The 24,506-nt window shown below is 38.6% G+C and overlaps 1 protein-coding gene across 5 annotated transcripts in view; it reads left to right on the plus strand.

The window, feature by feature from the left end:
* The window catches only part of FAF1 (Fas associated factor 1), a 487,297-nt gene that overhangs the window by 141,178 nt on the left and 321,613 nt on the right, over window positions 1-24,506 (plus strand). For 4 of the 5 annotated variants that reach the window (XM_087445969.1, XM_087445971.1, XM_004438535.3 and 1 more), the window contains exon 3: window positions 17,851-17,897. In XM_087445969.1, coding sequence (XP_087302095.1) covers window positions 17,851-17,897 — 47 coding nt within the window. Of the gene's footprint in view, window positions 1-16,771; window positions 16,950-17,850; window positions 17,898-24,506 lie in introns of all 5 variants that reach the window. The other variant, XM_087445973.1, reaches the window with a different exon arrangement.

Raw genomic sequence — 24,506 nt, forward strand, 5'->3', positions numbered from 1 at the left:
TTTTCTTTTTTTTGTAGAGTTTTTTTTTATTGTGAAATTTTTGTTGTACATTGTTGTTTGTCAGTCACCCTATAAGTGCATCCTTCCATCCCTTGTGCCCACCCCCGACCCCCAGCCCCTGGTAACCACCAAACAGTTCTATCTGTCCATGTGTTGGTTTATCTTCCACATACGAGTGAAATCATGCACTGTTTGTCTTTCTCTTCCTGGCTTATTTCACTTAACATAATACCCTCCAGGTCCATCCATGTTGTTGCAAATGGGACGATTTTGTCTTTTTTTTTTTCGTGAGGATATCAGCTCTGTGCTAACATCTGCCAATCCTCCTCTTTTTTTGCTGAGGAAGACTGGCCCTGGGCTAACATCCGTGCCCATCTTCCTCCACTTTATATGGGATGCTGCCACAGCATGGCTTGCCAAGCAGTGCGCGCCCGGGATCCGAACTGGCAAACCCCGGGCCGCCACAGCGGAGCGCATGCACTCAACCGCTTGCGCCACCAGGCCGGCCCCCGATTTTGTCTTTTTTTATGGCTGAATAGTATTCCATGGTGTATATATACCACATCTTCTTTATCCAATCATCAGTCGAGGGACACTTGGGTTGCTTCCATGTCTTGGCTATAGTAAATAATGCTGCGATGAACACAGGGGTGCATAAGCCTCTTTGGATTGTTGAATTCAGATTTGCTGGATAGATACCCAGTAGTAGGATAGCTGGATCATAAAGTATTTCTATTTTTAATTTTTTGAGGAATCTCCTTACTTTTTTCCATAGAGGCTGCACCAGTTTGCATTCCCACCAGCAGTATATTAGGGTTCCCGTTTCTTCACAACCTCTCCAACCTTTGTTGTTTTTTGTCCTGGTGGTTATAGCCATTCTAACGGGTGTAAGATGATATCTTAGTGTGGTTTTGATTTACATTTCCCTGATGATTAGTGATGTTGAGCATCTTTTCACGTGCCTATTGGCCATCTGTATATCTTCTTTGGAGAAGTGTCTGTTCATTTCCTCTGCCCATTTTTTGATTGGGTTGTTTGTTTTTTTATTATTCAGTTGTGTGAGTTTTTTATATATTATGAAGATTAATCCCTTGTCAGATATATGGTTTGCAAATATTTTTTCCCAGCTGGTGGGTTCCCTATTCATTTTGATCCTGGTTTCATTTGCTTTGTAGAAGCTCTTTAATCTGATGAAGTCCCACTTGTCTATTTTTTCCTTTGTTTCCTTTGTCTGAGTGGACATGGAATTCAAAAAGATCCATTTATGGCTGATGACGAGTAGTGTACTACCTATATTTTCCTCCAGGAGTTTTATAGTTTCAGGTCTCACCTTCAGGTCTTTGATCCATTTTGAGTTAATTTTTGTGTATGGTGAAAGAAGATGATCTACTTTCTTTTTTTTTTATTTTTGTGAGGAAGATCAGCCCTGAGCTAACATCCATGCCAATCATCCTCTTTTTGCTGAGGAAGACTGGCCCTGGGCTAACATCTGTGCCCATCTTCCTCCACTTTATATGTGTTGCCGCCACAGCATGGCTTGCCAAGCGGTGTGTCGGTGCGCACCTGGGATCCAAACCTGGGCCGCCAGCAGCAAAGTGTGCGCACTTAACCGCTCCACCACAGGGCCGCCCCGAAGATGGTCTACTTTCATTCTTTTGCAAGTGGCTGTCCAGTTTTCCCAGCACCATTTATTGAAGAGACTTTCCTTTCCACTGTATGTCCTTAGCTCCTTTGTCAAAGATTAGCTGCCCATAGATATGAGGTTTTATTTCTGGACTTTCAATTCTGTTCCATTGATCTGTGTGTCTGTTTTTGTACCAGTACCATGCTGTTTTAATTACTATCGCTTTGTAGTATGTTTTGAAGTCAGGGATTGTGATGCCTCTAGCCTTGTTCTTCTTTTTCAGGATTGCTTTAGCTATATGGGGTCTTTTGCTGCCCCATATGAATGTTAGTATTCTTTGTTCTATTTCTGTGAAGAGTGTCCTTTGGATTCTGATTGCGGTTGCATTGAATCTGTAGATTGCTTTAGGTAGTATGGACATTTTAACAATGTTTATTCTTCTAATCCAAGTGCATGGAATATTTTTCCGTTTCTTTATGTCATCATTGATTTCACTCAATAATGTCTTATAGTTTTCATTGTATAGGTCTTTCACTTCCTTGGTTAAATTTACTCCTAGATATTTTATTCTTTTTGTTGCAACTGTAAATGGGATTATCTTCTTGAGTTCTCTTTCTGTTACTTCGTTGTTGGTATATACAAATGCAACTGATTTCTGTAAGTTGATTTTGTACCCTGCCACTTGGCTATAGTTGTTGATTATTTCTAATAGTTTTCCAATGGATTCTTTAGGGTTTTCTATACATAAGATCATGTCATCTGCAAACAGCGAGAGTTTCACTTCTTCATTGCCTATTTGGAGTCCTTTTATTCCTTTTCCTTGCCTAATTGCTCTGGCCAGAACCTGCAGTACTGTGATGAATAAGAGTGACGAGAGTGGGCACCCTTGTCTTGTCCCTGTTTTCAGAGGGATGGCTTTCAGTTTTTCCCCGTTGAGTATGATGTTGGCTGTAGGTTTGTCATATATGGCCTTTATTATGTTAAGGTACTTTCCTTCTATACCCATTTTGTTGAGAGTTTTTATCATAAGTGGATGTTGGATCTTGTCAAAAGCCTTCTCTGCATCTATTGAGATATCATATGGTTTTTATTCCTCGTTTTGTTAATGTGGTGTATCACATTGATTGATTTGCAGATGTTGAACCATCCCTGTGTCCCTGGTATAAATCCCACTTGATCATGGTGTATGATCTTTTTTTATTTTTTTTTTATTGATGTTTTAATGGTTTCTAACATTGTGAAATTTTGGGTTGTACATTTTTGTTTGTCCATCACCACATATATGACTCCCTTCACCCCTTGTGCCCACCCCCCACCCCCACTGCCCTGGTAACCACAGTCCAGTTTTCTCTGTCCATGTGTTGGTTTATATTCCACATATGAGTGAGATCATACAGTGTTTGTCTTTCTCTTTCTGGCTTATTTCACTTAACATAATACGCTCCAGGCCCATCCATGTTGTTGCAAATGGGACGATTTTGTCTTTTTTTATGGCTGAGTAGTATTTCATTGTATATATATACCACATTTTCTTAATCCAATCGTCAGTCGAGGGACACTTAGGTTGCTTCCACTTCTTGGCTATGGTGAATAATGCTGTAATGAACATAGGGGTGCATAAGCCTCTTTGGATTGTTGATTTCAGGTTCGTTGGATAGATTCCCAGTAGTGGGATGGCTGGATCATAGGGCATCTCTATTTTTAATTCTTTGAGGAATCTCCATACCGTTTTCCATAGAGGCTGCACCAATTTGCATTCCCACCAGCTGTGTATGAGGGTTCCTGTTTCTCCACATCCTCTCCAACATTTGTTGTTTTTTGTCTTGGTGATTATAGCCATTCTAACAGGCGTGAGGTGGTATCTTAGTGTTGTTTTGATTTGCATTTCCCTGATGATTAGTGATGTTGAGCATCTTTTCATGTGCCTATTGGCCATCTGTATATCTTCCTTGGAGAAGTGTCTGTTCATTTCCTCTGCCCATTTTTTGATCGGGTTGTTTGTTTTTTTGTTGTTCAATTGTGTGAGTTCTTTATATATTATGGAGATCAACCCCTTGTCAGATGTATGTTTTGCAAATATTCTCTCCCAGCTGGTTGGTTGTCTGTTCATCTTGATTCTGGTTTCATTAGTCTTACAAAAGCTCTTTAATCTGATAAAGTCCCACTTGTTTATTTTTTCTTTAGTTTCCCTAGTCTGGGTAGGCATGTCATCCGAAAAGATTCCTTTAAAACCAATGTCAAATAGTGTGTTGCCTATATTTTCTTCTATGAGTTTTATAGTTTCAGCTCTCACCTTCAGGTCTTTGATCCATTTTGAGTTAATTTTTGTGAATGGCGATAGCACATGGTCCACTTTCATTCTTTTGCATGTGGCTGTCCAGTTTTCCCAACACCACTTATTGAAGAGACTTTCCTTTTTGGAGAGGGTCTTTTTGTCTTGATATATTTAGGTAGTCTATTTATTTCATTCACTAGTATTTCCAGCTCCTTCCCAAGGTTTGGGAAGTTCTCAGCTATTATATCTTTGAACAAGTTGTCTGCTCCTTTTCCCTCTCTTCTTCCTCTGGAATACCTGTAATCCTTATGTTGGATTTCCTAATTGAGTCGGATATTTCTCAGAAAGTTTCTTCATTTCTTTTTAGTCTTAGTTCTCTTTCCTCCTCCATTTGGAGCATTTCTGCATTGCTGTCCTCAATATTGTCAATTCTTTCCTCCATATTGCCAGCTCTCATGCTTAAGGCTTCCAGATTTGTCTTTATTTCCTCTATTGTGTTTTTCATCTCTAAGATTTCCGATTTTTTTTTTACAGTTTCAATCCCTTTTGTGAAGAAACTCCTGATTTCATTGAATTGTCTGTCTGTGTGTTCTTGTATTTCATTAAGTTTTTTTAGGATGGCTATTTTGAATTCTCTATCATTAAGGTTATACATTTCTGTGCTTTCCAGGTTGACTTCTGGGTCCTTGTTATTTTCCTTTTGGTCTGGAGATTTAATATATTTTTGCATGATGCCTGTTGGTGTTAGCTTACTTCTCCTCATAGTGAAAATATATGGTTGCAGTTTCCTCTTGCTGCTGCTTGGTGGGGGTCAAGGGCTGTGTATTCTGGCCCGCATCAACGTGCAGGCACTCTTGTCAGCCCCTGGCTGATCTGAGGCGTGGCTGAGTGGAGGCTGCTGGTGGGGAAGCATGGGAACAGCTTGAGCTGGAGCATGGGAACTGCTGAGACTAGAGCACAGCTAGGCCAAAGCAGCTGGGGCTCCGGTGCAGGTGGGTTAAAGCAACTGCAACTGAAGTGCCACTGGGCCAAAGAAGCAGGGGCTGGAGCGCTGCTGGGCAGAAGAAGCTGGAACTGGAGTGCGCTGGGCTGAAGAAGGAAGAGCTTGAGCACCGCTGGGCCAAAGAAGCTGCAACTGGAGTGCACTTGGCCAAGGAAGCTGGAACTGGAGTACGCTGAGCCGAAGAAGGAGGAGCTGGAGCGCAGCTCAGCCAAAGAAGCTGGAACTGGAGTGCGCTGGGCTGAAGAAGGAAGAGCTTGAGCACCGCTGGGCCAAAGATGCTGGAACTGGTGTGCACTGGGCCAAAGAAGCTGCAACTGGAGTGCACTTGGCCAAGGAAGCTGGAACTGGAGTACGCTGAGCCAAAGAAGCTGGAAGTGGAGTGTGCTGAGCCGAAGAAGGAAGAGCTGGTGTGCCGCTGGGCCAAGGAAGCTGGAGCTGGAGTGTGCTGGGCTGAAGAAGGAGGAGCTAGAGTGCCGCTGGGCCAAAGAAGCTGGTACTGGAGTGCAGTGGGCCAAAGTTGCTGGCGCCAAGTCAGCCGGAGCCTGAGTACAGGCCAAGCCGAAGCTGCTGGAGCCAGGGGTTGGGGGGGGCAGACAAGCCGGAGGAGCTGGTGGGGCGCATGGTCCAGCCGAAGGAGCTGGTGCTGTGGCACGGGACAGCTGGGGCCGTGGCTTGTTCCAGTCAAAGCAACTGGGGCTGTGACATGGTGGGGCCTGAGCTGCCGCTGCCTCTGGTGCTAGGGCACAGGCTCACCTTGCTGCTGGTCGGGCCCAGGCACCTGGGGGCTGCTGCCTGTGGGGGTGGGATGGTCACGCTGCCCCTGCTGGTGGGGCCTGGGCGCCTGGGGGCCGCTGCCTCTGGGGACGGGGCTGACCTAAAGCGTCGCTGTGCTGAAGTGCCAGTGGGGCGGACCAGGCGGGGGAGGGGTGCTTACTTTCACTTCCCAGATCTCAGAGGTTTCTTGCCTCACTGTCGCTCTCTGCTCTCCTGAGGGGTTAGCTTGTTGAGCCTACCCTCGCAACAGTTCCGCTCCCTCTGTAACGGGATCCCCTCGGGCTGTGAGGGGTCTTGGAGAGGGCCGGTTTTCACGTGGCGAGCCTCCCTTCCCCCTCCTCTGAGAGCCCCGTGGTCTCAGTCTCTGGGTCACAGTCCTTGGGGAAGCACAGGAGCTCCTCTTACCTCCTTCCACTTCCTCTGGGGATTCCAGCACCTCTGTCCTCGGGTGTATGGCTGCCTGGGTGCCTCAGATGTCCCCTGTGTTGTGTGAATAGCTTCTGTTGGAATATGAATGTCCTTTTTGTTGTGTTAGAGGGGGAGAGTTCAATGGGAGAAGCTCACTCTGCCGTGATGCTCAGGTCACTCCTCCACACCACATCTTCTTTATCCATTACCACTGATGGACATTTGAGTTGTTGCCACCTCTTGGTTATTGTGAATAGTGCTGTTATGAATGTGGGTTATACAAATAACTTTTTGAGATCCTGCTTTCAGTTATTGTGGATATATATCCAGAAGTGAGATTACTAGATCATTTGGTAGTTCTATTTTCTCCAAATAATTTTAAAGTGGATGACTCGACTCCAAACTGAGTTTCTCCAGCTCATTCATTTTAGAGTCTTAAAAATCTGTTGGACATCTCTGTGTGACTATCCCATGTGTACTTCAAAATCAACATGCCTAAAACTGAAACCCTCAGATCTCCCTGTCCTCACCAGCTTGTTCCTTTGCTCCTCTTCTTGGGTTCATGGCATTCATTCATTTATTCATTCATGTATTGGATATACATTAACTCACACCACCTAGGTCCCAGGCACTGTTGTTGGTATTGAGGACACATAAGTGAACAAAATAAGTCATTTGGAGTTTACACTGTAGTGAGAGAAGACATATAGATAACAAACAAGGAGACAAATAAATATATAATTTGTTAGGTAGAGTGTCATGGCTGGAAGGGGTTCTTTTTTAGATGGAATGGTCAAGGAAGGCATCTCTGAGATGACCTTTGAGTAGAAACCTGACTGAAGTCAGTGAGTGAAATATGTGGATATCTAAAGGAAGAGCTTCTAGGCAGAGGGAAGAATAGGTATAGGGGGTTTAATCTAGGAGCATGCTTAGCTTGTTCAAGAAATGGTAAGGAGACCAGAGCAACTAGAGTCAGTGAACTCGAGGTTACTAGAAGAAGATAATGCCAGAGAGAGAGCTGGAGCCAGAATATGTAGTCTTTTAAGGTCAGAATAAGGACTTTGACTTTTATTCTGATGATATGGGAAGACGTTAGAGTATTTTGAGTGGGAAAAGGGTATTATTTGACTTATTGATATACTGGCTGCTGTGTGAATAGGCAGTAAGTGTGGTGGGGCAAGGATGGAAGGAGGGGGACTAGTTTGGAGACTTTTGAAATACTAATCCAGAGGAAAGATGGTGGTTTAGACCAGGGTGGTAGCAGAGAAGGTTGGTTAGACTCTACATTTTGGAGATAGAATAAAGAATTCATCATAGGTTGGATGTGGAGTGTGAGAGAAAGAAAGGAATTGAGGATGACTACACAACTTTTCACTTGACAACAGAACCATTAGAATTGCTTGCATTTTTGATGACTGGGAGGACTGGAGCAGGAGCACTCTACTCAGTCACTCAAGCCAGAAGCCTAGACATCATTCTCAGCAATTTGTTCTTTTTCAATTCCTATCTTGCAGTGCTGCCCAAATGATGGTGCTAAAGGGCAAATTTGAGGTGCAGCAGTTGCTTCTGCATTATCTTAAGGTTAAGTAAAACTTTTAATGCCTTTATACTGTCTCTCATAATCTCTTACTTACCTTACCAGCCAGCCTCTCACTGCTTCCTAATCCAAACCTTTGCTGAAGCCACACAGAACTACTTTCAGCTTCCCGGATAGAGTAGACTTAAGTAGATTCATACTTTTGCACTTAAAAAAAAAACCTCTGCCTGAATTCTCTCACTCAACTCTCTTTTTACCTAGAAGAGCCCTGCTTTAACACTTGGTTCAAATATCATCCCTTCTTCCCAGCTTTTCTCTTGACTTTCAAATTACTTACACTGGTTTGCCTTCATATGTATCCCTTTGTTGAAGTCCACAATAAATGGAGGAAAGACACATCAGCTTTGGAGTCATACAGTAGAGTACTTGAGGAAAGTTTAGAGAAGAGTATCATAGTGATTAAAATATTTGAAAAACAGAAATTTGAAGGAAAATTTAGAAGAATTTAAATATAGTAGATTGTTGGAAATAGTCTGTTACAGATACTTACAGAAAGTTAAATATTCATGAAAAATGATTTTCCTTTCTGCCCAGAAGGAAAGAGGAGAAAATGGTATTAAGCATCTTTTTCAGGCCTCATTGGCTTCCAACCATAATCTTGTAGTCTTTCTTCAGAACTCTCCAATTAGAGTGGACACTTAAATCTACTGCTCTTGTTTCTTTGGCTTCTCACATCTGTAGCTAGGAAAATTTTTAACAAAATAGACCCCTTTCTCGAAAGAGCTCACTTGATTGACATAGTACTAATGAAGTCTGTAAAATAATAGAAAATAAATATATTGGTTTCTCCCCCCAATTCCTGGCACAGAGCTTCTAAAACCCTTTTAATTTCCTAAGTGATGAGAGCACTAGTAGCATCTTTTGTTCTAGTTCTTGGTCTTTGACTCTGGTTCCTGACATGGAGCTCCTAAATTCCTTGGAATTTCCAGGGTGATAGGAGTGTCTTTCTGTTCTAATGAGGAGACTCTTGGCCTCCTGGATAGCTTCAGGATGGAGGCTGGTCACCAGAAAGACAAAGCCTTGATTGGAAGTCTGGAACTTTCAGTCCCATCACCATCCTCTGGGAAGGGGAGAGGGGCTGGAAATTGAGTTAATGATTGATCATGCCTATGTAATGAAGCTTCCATAAAAATCCTAATGGTGGGATTGGGGGAGCCTCTGGGTTGGTGAACACCTGGAGAGACGGGGGGGCTGGCATGCCTGGAGAGAGCATGGAACCTCCATGTCCCTTCCCACATACCTCGCCCAATGCATCTCTTCCATCTGGTGGTTCTTGAGTTATATTCTTTTATAATAAGCTAGTCATCTAGTAAGTAAAATGTTTTCCTGAGTTCTGTGAGATGCTCTACCAAATTAATCCAATTGAGGAGAGGTCACAGGAACCTCCAATTTATAGCCGGTTGGTCAGAAGCACAGGTAACAACCTGGACTTGCAATTGGCGTCTGCAGTGGGAGCAGTCTTGTGGGGCTGAGCCTTTAACTTGTGGGATCACAAGTTAAATTGTGATAGTGTCAGAATTGAGTTAAATTGTAGGATACCTAGCTGGTGGTGCAGAATTGATTGATATGTGGAAAACCCAGACATCTGGTGTCAGAAATGAAGTAGTGTTATAGTAGAGTATTGAGAGTAGAGGAGACACACAGGAGAAGGTGTTTTTTTCCTCATACAAGGTCAAAGGTGAAAACTCCACAATTCAGAATGTAGAAAACTCCACAATTCAGAGCTGTAGAATGATGGACTCTTTCAGAACCTCTCAGTGATCCTACTCAGGGGAAAAACATGAGAGAATGATTCTGTCTTGTTCATGACTGTTGTTTCCTCAGTACTCAGAATAGTTCTAGCTTAGTAATTAAATATTTATCAGATGCATTAATGGTGGAATGAATGAATGAAATACTCACATGAATGAATAAAATGAATGAGTGTTATGTAAATACAACATTGAGAAATCATTGAGAAAAGGGTGGTGTGACTAAGTTAAATTTTCTTGAAGAAAATGATTCAAATCTGGTTATTGAGTTCCAGTAGGCAACAATAGGCATATCTTCCTTTGTGATGGCATACTGTTTCTCACATTACATTGCAATGAGTTGTTTCTATAACTGCCTGTCCTGGGAGAACATGTCTTGTCGTCTTTGTATTCCTTCCAGTGCCTCAAACACTGCCTTGATCATATCAGGTGCTCCATGAATAAAAGAATGAATTGATTTGAGTTGGTGGAAAGGAGAAAGGATATTCTGTATAAAGGATCGGTATGCATGGAGGAGAGAAAGTCTGGGTTTGTTGGAAGAATTCACTTGATAGTAAGATCAGAGTCGTGAATGCTAAAATACTAAGACTTTGTGGATCCAATACTTATTTAGGTATTTTGAAAATATTTGAAATCTGACATACCACAGAGTAGTAATTTAAAATTGAACAAAAGTACACTAATTTAGAAAGTATTTTTTCTATACTTCAAATATTTCCAAGAGATGGAAAAAATGGATAATGGACAAAACAAAGCTCATATTGCAAGAATAATTATTATCCTAGTTCACAGGCTTTCCAAACATGTGGAATATGCAGAGTTGCCTAAATTCTTAATTCTATCTGCTAATAATATATATGTGATTATATATATAATGAAAATGTGTTTATCATTTTCATAAATTTTTAAATTTGATAGATTTTCTTTTTCTACTTGTTCATAAATTTGTATATCTGAAATGTATTTAGTATTTAGTTTCATTGATTACTGCAATCAGTAATTTGGAGATTGACTAGCTGAGGAGGCTGCTAATAAGAATAAAGCCAATGAGGGGCCGGGCCGGTGGCGCAAGTGGTTAGGTGCGCGCTTCGCTGCGGTGGCCCGGAGTTCGCCGGTTCGGATCCTGGGCATGCACCGACACACTGCTTGTCAAGCCATGCTGTGGCAGTGTACCATATAAAGTGGAGGAAGATGGGCATGGATGTTAGCTCAGGGCCAGTCTTCCCCAGCGAAAAGAGGAGGATTGGTAGATGTTAGCTCAGGGCTGATCTTCCTCACAACAACAACAACAAAAGAATAAAGCTAATGATAATGCTATGATGTAATCGTTGAAGCCTAGAAAAATAATGGTCTATTACTAACTTAATGTGTATTATATTGAATTTGTCATGTAACCTCATCTAACCTCTGTTTATCATTCTTTGAATACAAAGCAGAATTTAGTGGGGGACAGGAAGCAGGATTTATTGGAAGGATGCTCAGAAGCTCACACATTTGAAAGAAAACTTGAACAACCAAAGTCTTAGGAAGATCAGTAAACAGTGTTGCTCTGTCAGAAACTCATCATGAAAAGTGCCTCTTGAGCGCTGTTGTCAGAAAGGACACAGCTTCATCCAGTTAGTCAGTCGTTGAAGATTCATATTCCAAGTAGAATCTGATTGGTCTAGATTAGGTCATCATGATTAACACATTTCCAGCACCACATGGGATGATGCAGGAGTAGTTCTCCAAAGGGAACACAGGATCTGTATCAAAAGAAAGAAGGGAAGAGATGATGGGCAGGTACAAACCACAGATGGGTTGTAATAATAGCTAATGGGGCAATGTATGCATCTGAGATTGCATTTTTCTAACATTCTATGAAACTGTGAGTTAAAGTGGAGTTTTAATGTTCTTTTGTTAAATCTACTTTGTCAATGACTAATTTACATATGTATACAGATTTTAAGTCAATACAGCTCTGTGAGTTTCAATGAATGTATACATTGTGTATCCAGCTCCCCTCCCATCAAGATTTCCATCATGTTAGGAAATTTGTTCTCTTTTCCAGTCAGTAACCTGCTCCAGGCAACCACTGATCTGATTTTTATTACCACATTTTGGTAGTTTTGTCTGCTCTAGAACTTCATATAAATGGCGTTACACAGTATGCAGTCTTTTGTGTCTGCATTGTTCACTCAACATAATGTGTGTGAGATTCATCCATATTGTTGCATGTATCAGAAGTTCGTTTTTATTATTGAATAACATTTCTTTGTATGAATATGCCACAATCTGTATATCTGTTCATTGGTTGATGGACATTTTGGTTGTATCTCATGTTTTGGTATTATGAGTAAAGCTGCTATGAATAGTTGTGTATTAGTCTTTGGTGGACATATGTTTTTATTTCTCTTGAGTAAATGCCTAAGAGTGGAATTATGGGATTGTATGGTAAGTGTTTAACTGTACATAAAACTGTCAAACTGTTTCCAAAGTAGTTGTACCATTTTACATTCCTACTAGCAATGTATGAGAGTTCTAGTCCTCCAAATCCTCACTATTATTTGGTGGTGGTAGTCTTTTTAATTTCAGCCATTTTACTGTTTTTGAAGTGGATTTCTCTGTGGTTCTCTTTTTAAAAATTAACTTTATTGAAGATAAAATGAACCCATTTTAAGTGTACAATTCGATGAGTTTTGATGGTATGTAACATCCACCGCCATAGTCATCATCCCTAAATTTCCGTATTTTCCCTTCCCTATCATTCCTCACCCACCCCAAGCACCCTTGATCTGCCTTCTTTAACTAGAGATTAAATTAGTCTTTTCTAGAGTTTCATATGCATGAAATCATATAGTATTTTCTCTTATTGTCTCACTTCGTTCATTGAGCATAATGTTTTTGAGAGACACCCATGTAGTTGAATGTATCTGTGGTCTGTTCCTTTTTATTGCTGAATAGTATTCCATTGTACCCAGACAATGTAGTATACCCTGGACGACATTTTCCTGTTGGGCATTTGAGTTGCTTCCAGTTATTGGGTATTATGAATAAAGCTGCTATGAATATTAGTATACAAGTCTTTGTTTTGGACATATGTTTTCATTTCTTTTAGATAAGTACTTAAGAGTAGAATTTCTAGGTTATATGTTTACCTTCATACAAAACTACCAAACTGTTTTGAAAATGATTGTACAATATATGAGACTTCCTGTTGCTCCAACATTATTGCCAAAACTTGTATCATCTGATTTGATTTTAGCCATTTTAATAGGTATGTGTCTTATCATGGTTTTAATTTGCATTTCTCTGGTGACTATTTAAACATCTTTTTTTTTGCTTATTGGCCATTCATACATTTTCTTTCAAGAAGTGTCCAAATCTTTGCCCATTTTCTTATTGACCTGTTTCTCTTATTATTGAGTTATAAGAATTCTTTATATATTCTGAATACAAGTTCTTTCTCAGATATACGTATTGCAAATACTTTTTCCCAGTTTGTGGCTTACCTTTTCATTTTCTTTTTCTTTCTTTCTTTCTTTTTTTTTTTTTTTTGTGAGGAAGATTTGCCCTGAGCTAACATCTTTTGCCGGTTTTCCTCTTTTTTTACTTGAGGAAGATTAGCCCTGAGCTAACATCTGTGCCAGTCTTCCTCTATTTTGTCTGTGGGTCGCTGCCTCAGCATGGCTGACGAGTGGTGTAGGTCTGCGCCTGGGATCTAAACCCGGATCGCTAAAGCAGAGCATGCCGAACTTAACCACTATGCCATGAGGCCAGCCCCTTTTAAGCAGACATTTAGAATTTTGAAATCCAATTTATCAATTTTTTTCTTTCATCTTTTGTCCACCCAATGTTGTCATAGTTTTCCGTTATGCTTTCTTGGTGTCCTTATCTGTAAAATGGGGGCAATATGAGAGTTAAATGAGGTAATGTACATAGAGCACTTAGAGAATGCATAGCACCTGGTAAGAACTATATAATGTTAGCTACCTTTTTTGTTACTACAACTCCTTCACTCAGAAGTTATCATTTGAGGCTTTTGGATACTGTCTGTACATCCCTGTCTCATCTCTGCCCCTCTCAAAAAATATCTTTGGCATTTTCTTTAGGGGTCATTCATTTAAAAAAAAAGAAAAAGACCAAAGCCAAGATTTGCTGTATGTGTAGGGGATGATTTGTATGAGATACTGCAGTTTTATAATCCACTAATTTACCAGTTGCTTGGTTTCCTTTCATAGCTCATGTTTTAAGGAGATCTACAGGAATTTTTGCCATTTCTCTCTCCCAAAAGGTCTAAAGCCCTCCATGAGTGTCATCATTTTCTTCCTCTGTTAAGGCTGAAGATAAGAATATTCTCACTCTCCTATGGCCACCTCTGACCTTGGCTTTCACTATGCTTTAAACATACCTCCTATGTCTTCCAGTGGATTCTGGGAAATGACATTCCAGAGTATTGTTGTTGTCAAATTTTACTAAAGAGAACTTAGAGACTGGATTCTAATTGTGGTATATTAACTACAGACATGCGCCACATAATGATCTTTCAGTCAATGATGGATTGAATATATGATGGTGGTCCCATAAGATTAGTACCATTTAGCCTAGGTGTGTAGCAGGCTATACCATCTAAGTTTATGTTAAGTACACAGTACGATATTTGCACAATGATGAAATCACATAGTGATGCATTTCTCAGAACATATCCTCATTGTTAAGCAACGCATGACTGTACATTAAAAATGTCATGGACTTAATTAGCATGAAAGCAGTAATAGTTAATACCGAAATGGATTTTCAAACTACTGTAAACTTGGTCAAGGCAAGATACTCTTCTTAAAATACACTGCAGTCTGATGAATATCCACTATAGTGGTTTGAGTCAGTCCCAGAAATAGAAATATTGTCTTTGTTCTCTGTTACTTTGGCCAAATATTTAATAAGTCCCTATCATTATCTTCTTAGCAAAAAAACAGAAAAATTAGGAATGGGATAATTAGCAGGTAGCAAATGATATGTTTTTCTAATAAGTGTTCCGTATGATTTCTATTCAATAATACAGGTTTTTATCAGTCTCTTTTCTAAAAGTATCCCCTCTATTTGTGCTCTTCTGAGCCCTACATCAGGTGCCAGGCATCCCCGAAGTCTAACATAGTACTTGGCAATGAATAGGCATTTGTCTATGAATAGGCAATAGGTAAGTTTGTTGAACCAAAGTTTTAATTTTACCCTTTATTTCTTGAGTTTTTATTGTTTCCCTTTCCAATGAATTCTGTTTAAGCTCAAGAAATCACTATTCTTTAAAAAAAAAAAAAAAAAAAAGAAAGCAAACAAAAACTTATTCCAGCTATTCTTCTCCTTGCAGTTCCTGTCTTTATACTTTTTACACTGTTTCAAGAGTCAGTTATACTTACCTTCTCATTTCCCGTGTATTTCTGAGCCTTTTATAATTGAGCTCTTACTAAAACTGTTTTCAAATATGTTTAATAATCTCTTTTCAGGTCTCATATATTAGACTATTTTCATTTTTCTCTAATCCCTCCTTATAGTTCCTTCTTTGCTCCCTCTATGACATAGTCCTGATCCTTTCCCTCCTATCTAACCCTTCCATTTTTATTGTTTTGTTTTTGTTTTTAGCTTTCTCTTCTCTTTTTCCTACGTATGTGAATTCCCCAAGATTCTATTTTTGTCTCACTTCTCCTTGCCAAAGAAGAAAGCTTAGAGAGGGAGAGAATTAAAATATTTTAGGGCTTCGTTTATTTGCCTTTAAACAGATGTTGCTTTACTTAACCTAGCTCTGATTTTTAAAATTACATTTTGTTTCCATTTGGATATTACCTGAACTTCTCATAGTAAAATTAATTATTGAATATATTTTTGTCCCTGCAAGAAGGCAAACTATGTTATGTCCATCGATACATCTCCATTGCGTACCACAGAGCTTGGTACATAGTGGGCAAGTAATATATATTTGTTAAGTGAACAAGTGATATCCTACTGTCACCTCAGAGTTAACATGTTCAAAATTGAACTCATCTGAAATTTTCCTTTGCTTCTATATCTACCCATTGTTCAGTGATCAGATCAAAATGCCATCTCTTTTCTGAAACTTTCCTTAATCCTCACAGACAAAAATTTCTCTCCCTATTCTATGTGCCTTTAGCAAATTATACTTTTATTGTACCTTCATTCTGGATTACATTTTACTTATTTATGTACAAAGTTTATTATGTACATAAGGTTGAGGTCAGGGATTATCTTCCTTCGCCAAAACAAATACAGTATTTAAAATGATCTAAGATCTTGGAAGAGGAAAAAGCTTGAAAGTGGAGATGTGTCACTGTTCCTTCTGCATAGTGTTGCCCACTCCCCCGTCTTGCTCCTTTTCACTTATCCTTCAGTCTTAGTTGAGACATTATTTCATCCAGTTAGCTTTCTCTGAGCCTTCCTTACATCTTGACTATGTGGCTTTTCTTTGTACTCCTCTAGCATTATTTGCTTAACAAATAATTATTGAGTGCCTTTTATGTGCTGGCACTGTGCTAGGCTACCGGGATAAAGTGGTGAACAAAATTGATATCGTCTCTTCCATCATGGAGCCTGCAGTCTAGTGAGAAAGGCAGACATAAACCAAATAATCACCCAATAAGTAATTATCAGTTACCATGAAGAAAGAGTATGGGGTTCTATGTGAGAGCAAACCTACTTGGATGGGGGGTTGATCAGAGAACAGTATTTTGAAAAAGTATATCTAACAGAAACCTCAATTATGATTATTAAGATTTAGCCATACAAAGAATGGGGAAACAGCATTCTAAACAGATATAGTATCTTCAAAGGCCCTAAGAAATAGAAGAACTTGATGCCTTTGATGAACAAAAAGGCAGGCCCATGTAGTATTAGGTCATTATAGAGATGAGGAAACTGAGGCTCAAGGAGGTTTAGTGAGTATAGAATATATTAAGGTCATCAAATTAATAAATGGAAGAGTCTAGGTTCAAACTTTGGACTTTATAAATCTTTAGTATTCTTTCCATTATACTTTGGCATTCCCTAGTGAAAATTTGAACAAAATCTTTCCAAACTCTGGTATTTTGTTTATTTTCCAACATCATAGAACATTCTCTTACCATTTTCTATTTTTTAGCAAAGGAGATATTTGTATGTGGAACCATTCCTGTCAACAGAAAAGGGATAATTGATCTGGCACTAGGCAGAGATGCTTCTATTGAATTTGTGGCTTTGAAAACTGATTTTAGCGTTTGCTTGACTCAAAGGATTTATGAACCTCCAGAGCTGTCAGGGTTCTATGGTATCCACTGTCTATATTAATCTGTGGATTTCTTTGTTTTTTTGCCAGTGGAACATTACAACTTTCAAAATTCATAGCAAGCATCTTACACTCTGCTTTGTTTCCATTCAACGGTATAACATTGTAAACTTGACCCACCTCTGGCAAATATTTAAGTTAATGTTTCACAAAATACACAAACTCCTTCTGGCAATTGATTTCCAGGCAGCTGATAAAACATCAAAGTGTAAGTTTTTTTTTGTTTTTTTTTTCCCTTTTTCATTTTGATTTGTTCATGGATGGGGAAGGGAAGGTGAGAAGTTGTTATGATGCAGAGGCAAAGTTGGAAAGGTCGTTTTTTTCCTCCAGAGAATCTTCATTATTACCCTGCAGTGAATTGCCCACAATCCAGGATGTAACAGCAGGCTTGCTTAGTAGCCTTCAAAAATGTGCATATCATGTCACATTTTGCTATGTTCCAAGCACTTGGTGTCTTGTTAGCATAGAGTCCAATTTCAGAAATGTTTTATATAAGAAAACTTCCCCAGTGATGCTCCTGCCTCCTTTTGTAACCTAATGTAATCATAGTGTTGTGTTTATCAAAGAACTTTTGCACCTACATTTTTTCCTTCTCAATTCTTTTCATTAAGAATAACGATTATAACATGAAAGAGGGAATTTAATTCCTGAGCTAATTTTAAAATTCTTATTGGAGTTTTTCATTTGTGATTTTATACTTTGCTCCTCTCAATTTGAGGAAGGAAATAATGTTAAAAAGATTACTTTAAGGTACTGATTTTACTTGTTCTGACATCCTTAAACATTGGTTTTGTGGGTGTTTTGCTTGAATGAAGACTGGAATTAAGCTTTTTATGACTCGAGATTTGGGAATATTATATGCCAAATGCGTGTTTTTTAAATTTTCTAAAATATGGTTTTATTATAGAGAAGTAGAGAAATATTTAATAGAGAATATTTTGTATCATTAAGGAAACATTTAGCATTTTCTTTAAGTTTTCCCTTTACAATGTTCTGTAATACTGTAAATAAGTTATACTTATTTCCCTTTACAGTGTTCGCTACCACCCCCCACCCTCCCAGCATTTTTCTGTTTCTTTAAATGGTCTTCTCTGTTTTTTTGTTTGCAGGCAGCTATCAATGGTGTAATACCCCAGGAAAATGGCATTCTACAAAGGTATGTTATAAGGTGCTTAATGGTAAGATGGCAGTTTAGCAAAGCAAAAATGGGACAATTGTTAATTTTTTTGTTTTACTTTTTGATAGAGCGATTGATCTTTGGTGTATAAGTTCATTAATATAGTTACTGTTCTTTCAGGCATTTTTATTAGTTATATTAATTTCCTAAAGTCTCCAACTTTTAACTGTATAATATTATTTCAGATTGGGTGTTGCAATTTTTAAAGGTGGTTTTATTTTAAGAAAGCTTTTCAAGGTCATCTTCTCATTCATAAGATGAAAGGAAATGAACCCATTAAACTGTTAGTAGTGGGAAAATGAGACATGGCTCAGTAGCCTCAGAGCATGATTATCTAACTATATAGACTTTATCTCCAACCTTACTACATTCTTTTTTGTTTCCCTTTTGGTTTCTAAATTAAGTATATGATAACTTGCAAATCTGAATAAGTCCTTAATAATGAAACTTCCCAGGGCACCAAACTGTTTTACCTGAAGAATGCAGTGTTAACATGTGGAATAGTCTTCATGGTTTTGTGTCTTTGCCAGAAGGTAAGATTGGAAGATGATGCCAAGAGACCCATAATCGTTACAAAATAATTCCTTAAATTCATCACTTTTCTCTCCCTAAAATTGCAGACTCTGGTTTTGCATTAAAAGAGCACACTATAAAGTCATAGGAGGTAAAACTGTTCTTCCTTCCACGTGTAGTTTAATTACTTGATTTTTTTCCCCCCTCCCCTTTCAATTCAAATTTTGGCTTGAATTTTGGTGGCTGGGATTTCTAAGTCACTGAAGCATGATCTGCTAAGTGCAGATGAGGCAAACAGAAACAGCAGACTAAAAATGAAGTTGTTTTGGAGAGGAAGAAAAATTGCCCTTGCAAAAACATCAAAAAATTCACCAGAAACTGCAAAATATGTGCTGTACTTTATAGGAAACTGTGTATATTTAGAAAGGAAGCAAAATTCTGTTTGGTACCTGTACCGCCCTTAGTGATTAATAGTTTTTAGGTGAAAGCAATGATAAACAGACCTATTCCCCACCCATTTTTCTAAACTGTCAAAAAGAGTTTCATCCAGAGTAAATGTGGCTGATGTCCAGAGTCTGTAACGAATTTTCTTTTTGTTTGTTCATTGTTTTTCATTCAGAAGCATTCAATTCTATTGAAACTCTTGTCTAGAAAGCAAACCAGATGATTACAGGAACTTCCTTCATGATCATTTTTTTCTTGGTTTAGAAAGTTTTAGACTGCTAAATACGGCTCTAGTTTTATTCTTGAGTAAATGTTATTCCACTTTTTGTGCCAGAATTTTTGCTTGCTAAACCCTTGTGGATTCAGCTGCTGGGTTCTGAGTACATATTGGATATATCTTACAATTAATAGTATTTGTTCTGAGTGAATTGTAGAAATTCCCTCATCCCTGGAAACATCCTCTCTTTCCTGTCACAGATGATACTTTTTGCTTAATATATTTTAAAACTAGAAATTCAGTACTGAATTGATTTCTAATAAGGTTACTTTAATATTTGGGGTTTAACTTTCATCAGAATCGGTTTTTGTTTATTTGCTTGTTAAGTTAAAGGAAGGAATCATATATCCATAGATGAAAGTCATTTGTATCTAGTAACAGTCTTCAACTGTTTTCCTTCCTAACTTTGGTCTTTAGCTTTGAAATCACTGTGGATTTGACATAACTGAAAATTCCTTGTGTATGTCTACTGACCAGAGGAAAATGAAAGAGGGCTCTTTGTACTTTCTCATAGGTTTAACACTGAAAGTGGAAGACAATGCTAGGAATGGTATATGTAGGCAGTTTAAAAGGATCTTTGTTTTGTGTGTTTGATTTCTGTAGTAAAGTTGAATGTAGTCTGTGAATACATCTGACTCCTAATTTGTCAGTTTATACGTTAACAGAGAAAAGAGCTGCCAAAAAAGAGTTTTTAAAAAATAGGAATTATTTTTGGAGGGAGAAAAGCTCAATCCCTGTGCTTTTTAGCCCTTCATGAAATCAGATTTTTGCATGAATTCAAAATAAGAATATGGTTTTTAATGTACCCATGAAGTTCAAGACAAAGAAACTAACATTTTTTTAATGCTTAAGGCACTGTGCTAGGTAATTGACATATTTTTCCTCATTTAATACTCATTACAACCCTTAAGAGATAGATGTTCGTATTTCATAGATGAGGAAACTCCATGTTAGAGAGTTTACATAGACTCGCCCAAGGTCACAAGTGTAGTAGGTGGTGAAGTATGGATTGTCTCATTTTGAAAGTCATGTTCTTTCTTTTATACCACTCTGTTCTCTTCAAGGTCAGTAAGCCAGGCATGCCACAACTTTTGTTTTAAGATTTTTTGCCTTTGGATAAAAGAATTGAAATTTAATACCTGTGTATAACATCCTTCTCCCACAGTTTTGTTTTTGCAGTTATTATTTTAGTTGTAAGTGAGTAAAGGCAGATACTGTTATCCCTCATTTTACAGGTAGAGGGAATAAGGCATGAAGTGACTTGGCCCTGATGATACAGCATGATGTTGATGGAGTCAGGAATATAAGCAAGTCTTCTTCCTCATCCTCTAAGCCTTATTTCACTAGACAATATATTGCTAATAAAACATATTTATAAAATGTGTAACTTATGAAGTCATAAATGTAAACCAGTCATAAACAAACATTGAATGTGTGCAAGTATATTTACTACATCTTAGTATAATATTTTATTTATTCAGTGTATTGTCCAGAGCCTTTTTAAAAATTATTTTTTGAGATAGTTATTGTTAGAAAAAAGTACAAATGAATTACTTGTTAGAAAAAAGTACGAATGAATTCCTTGTATCAGTAGAGAGCAGATGCTATGTTTTCTAAAAATTTTTTGAATTTATAGTGTAATTTTACTCATTGACTAAGGGGTGGTATTTATCAGCTCATTTATTTTATGACCCAGACAGATGTACTGTATGTTTCTTTGTCCGTTGTTTAATTCATTGAGGAAACCTAGAGAAGACAAAGCTTGTTTTCAAACCTTGGGCATTATGCTTTCAGAATATATAAATGCTGAAGTTTTCTGATTTAGAAAATATCTATTTTGGCCAGTTTTTATTTATTGTCTTCTGCAATGCCCATTTTAAAAATATGCTTTTTTCTAAAGACAAGTTTATCTTTAAAACACATGTGGTTTTTTTTTACCTAAAGATTTTACCATGGCATGGACTTTTAGAAATTGAAATAAACAAGTGCACAGTTTCTGTGTACTTTGCTTTGTTCACTGCCCTCCAAGGACCTGTGTGGTTTGTAGAAGAAAGTTGAGTAAGGCTAAAGACACTCCTTTATAGATCTAAAGTAGATTTCTCCATAGAGTTTCCCTTACCAATCAGTGTCTTTTTTTAAAATTTTTGAATTATTAACTAGAAAAAATAGTGAGAAGGTCAAATTATATATGATGGCAGTCTTCATAGATAAAAAATCTTAAAAATACTTTTTTTTTGTCAACAATTTTGGATGACTTGGCACTCTGGATATCATCGAACATTAGTCAAAACTGATAGGATCATTCATCAACTGGTAGTCTCTTTCTCTTCTTCTCATTTTTTTTGGATTGCTGGTGAAAAACTCTAATGTAATTTCATTATTTTTTATTCATCTTGAAATAGAGTAATCATAGCCAATAAGAGAATTCTCAAGTGATCAATTTAAAAAAAAATTTTCTTTGTGGCTGACAAACATAGGAAATAGCTTGCTCTGATTAGAAGTGTTAAACTACCTCCTAGTGTTAAAGTTTGGAAAAGAAAACAAAAAGCACGCTAGGAATTTTAAAGAGAGGGAATTGCATATAGGGAATCAGTTACGTAGATGTGGAGCAGGTTGAAAGAGTAAAATCCAGATATAATGACTACAGGAAACAGCTGGACCACCAGGTCCAGATGGAAGGGCAGGAGGGATCCTAGGGTGAGAGCAGACGTATAGCTGCAGCATCCTCTGAGAAGGATGGGCAGAGCCTGGACTGTGTGGACCAGGTCCAAGGCACCCCATTTCCGGAGGCCTGATCCAGGACCGGCCTGTCCGGGAGAGCCCGCTGCTGACCACTGAAGGGCACAAAGTCACTCCTTATACTAGAGGGAAAAAGGAAAGAGGTTGGGAGAGGTTTAGGTTAACAGAACTTTGAAGGTCCGAGGACTGCCCTAGGAACTTGGCCCCAGACATGTGAGAAAGAAGTTCTGCTCAGCTGATACTGGTACTTCTGACAGAATGCAGAGGTTTGTTTTGAGGTATTGAAAAAAGCTAGACGCTAACACTAATGGATGATGCTGAAACAAAGTGAGTGCTATTGTTACAGTGATGTCACTGCTAGGGTAATGTTGATAGGATCAATGTGCCAACTGGAAGAAGAAAATTTTGTGTGTGTCTGTGCATGCACGTGTGTGCTGCTGCAGTCCTTGTTTCTGTTACTGGTCATAAGGCCATGGTTGATATTTACCAGTTTCTTCTACTATTTATTCTATATTCCCTCTGCCAGCACCTCAGATAGTTAAGATTCTTTACCTGGTGGGACATCTCAAACATTCATTCTTGAAGAATCAGAATCCTCAGTGGACCTGCCTTTTTTTTATTGGTCGTAGTTTTCCATTAACTCTTATTATTAGACATGCCCCAGAAAATAGTCCATTGTGTAGCAACAACCCAATTTTTTTCGTGGTAATCAGGACCAGTCATTCCAGTTAGTACCCCCTCCTTTGCTAGTTGATTCAGTAGCATGAGGAGTACAAAATGGCCAAGTGGCATTCTCAAGTTCTAATTCAATGGAAGCATTGTGGAAACATTACGTCTTTGGGAACTATGATCTCTGAACCATCAGATCCCAAAGTTACAGGAAGCAAAAATTCGGTAAATTATTAGGCATAATAAGAAGAACCACTACCACAACTTTCATTCTCATACTCATATTTTTTCACAATATGAGAAATGTCACTGTGTTTTGGTCACTGATATAAAGCATACACCACATCCTTTCAGGTGGAACCCCAAGCTTTGACAATATTTTCTTCCAACCTGTGCTATAACTGTCTTCAGCAGGCCATTCCACTGTTCTGTCAGGCTAGCTGCTTCTGGTTAGTAATATACACAAATGACGCCAGCACTGTACTTGTTTTGCTGTGAAATGAGTTCCTTGGTTAGAACCAGTATTGTGTGGGAAGCCATAGATCAATAAGGCATTCCCTAAATCCATGAATGGTGGTGCTTGCAGAACCATTGCTGTCAGGGAAGTCAATATCATGTCCAGAAAAGTGTCTTTTCAATTGAGAACAGATCATTGCCCCCTTCATAGTAGAAATGGTCTATTACCAGATCCCTGAGGAATGGTGCCATATTGGGGGCTCAGTATTAGTCTCTGTTGTTTGCAGTTTAGGCACTCAGTAGTTTCCCTAGCCAGATTCAGACTTGATGAGGGGAAATTGATGTTGTTGTACCTATGACTAACCTCCTTCACTGTTGGCATGGCCACATTGTCCATTAACGCATTGAGTAGCCCTGGGGTAGCAAGGGAAAAAAAGCTGACTGACATCAACAGAACTGCATCATCTTATCCATGTTGAGAGCCTTTTTTTTTTTCAGTGGATAGCCTATAGACAACATTTACCTTGGAAACATAGATGTTCACATTTTGCATCCATTCAGAAAGATCGATTTCCATATCTCTTCCCCAGACTTCCTTGTCACCCAGTTTTCCTTTTATTCTTTCTAAGTCCTGATCAGCTGGCCAACCCGTTAACTATTGCTCATGCTTCACTGTAGATTTGTACCTCAGGCTTTCTCTCCTTCTAAGTGAAGTAGTCAACCTGTGGTACATCCTTAAGTTCTCCCCACTGGGAGGCTTTTCTTTCACTACTGTCTTTCAGGTATATCTTTGATTGGGGCTGTAATGCTTCAGCAGTCTATTTTTGGTTGGTGCCAGCATATTATACATAATCGTTTTTTCCTCTCCCCGTCCAAATTTTTTCTTCCTCAGTTAGCTTAGTTGTCTCTTACGTATTGATGGTAAGTGCAAGGTACAGCAACTGGCCTTTTGCTGTGACACACTTCTGACCACTAGACCCCAGAAACTTCACCAAGGTACCAGGCCCCTGCATTTTTGTGGTGCATATCTTCTAATCTCTAGCCTGCATGTGTCTTACTAAAGCATCCAGGTACTTGCTGCTGTTGCTCTCAAGGACCGGTCCGCATTGTCGTCAACGTAATGTTGTTTTGTGAAATGTTTTGGTGATCAAGATCTCTCTAGACTGGATTATTATGACAAAGAGCAGGATATTTGACATAATCTTCAGGAAAAGACAGTGAAGGTATATTGTTTACCCTGCTGTGTGAAAGCAAAATGCTTGTCATGGTGCTTACAAATTAATATAAAGAAAAAAGTATATACAAGATCAATTGCTTTTTGTTGTCGCTTCCTACATAATAACCCTAACTCCAAGGATCAGGAAGCCAGTATGGGATGTATACCAGTTACTGAGTGTGTCTTTCTCAATTACACATTCAGAATCTGGGGAAAAAACTGCAGGGTAGGTTGACAGATTGTTTGAACCTAATGTGAGTGGATTTGGGCCAAA

The sequence above is a fragment of the Ceratotherium simum genome, chromosome 22 (assembly GCF_057802395.1).
Source record: "Ceratotherium simum simum isolate JZ-2026a chromosome 22, ASM5780239v1, whole genome shotgun sequence".
In the NCBI taxonomy this organism is placed as follows: domain Eukaryota; kingdom Metazoa; phylum Chordata; class Mammalia; order Perissodactyla; family Rhinocerotidae; genus Ceratotherium; species Ceratotherium simum.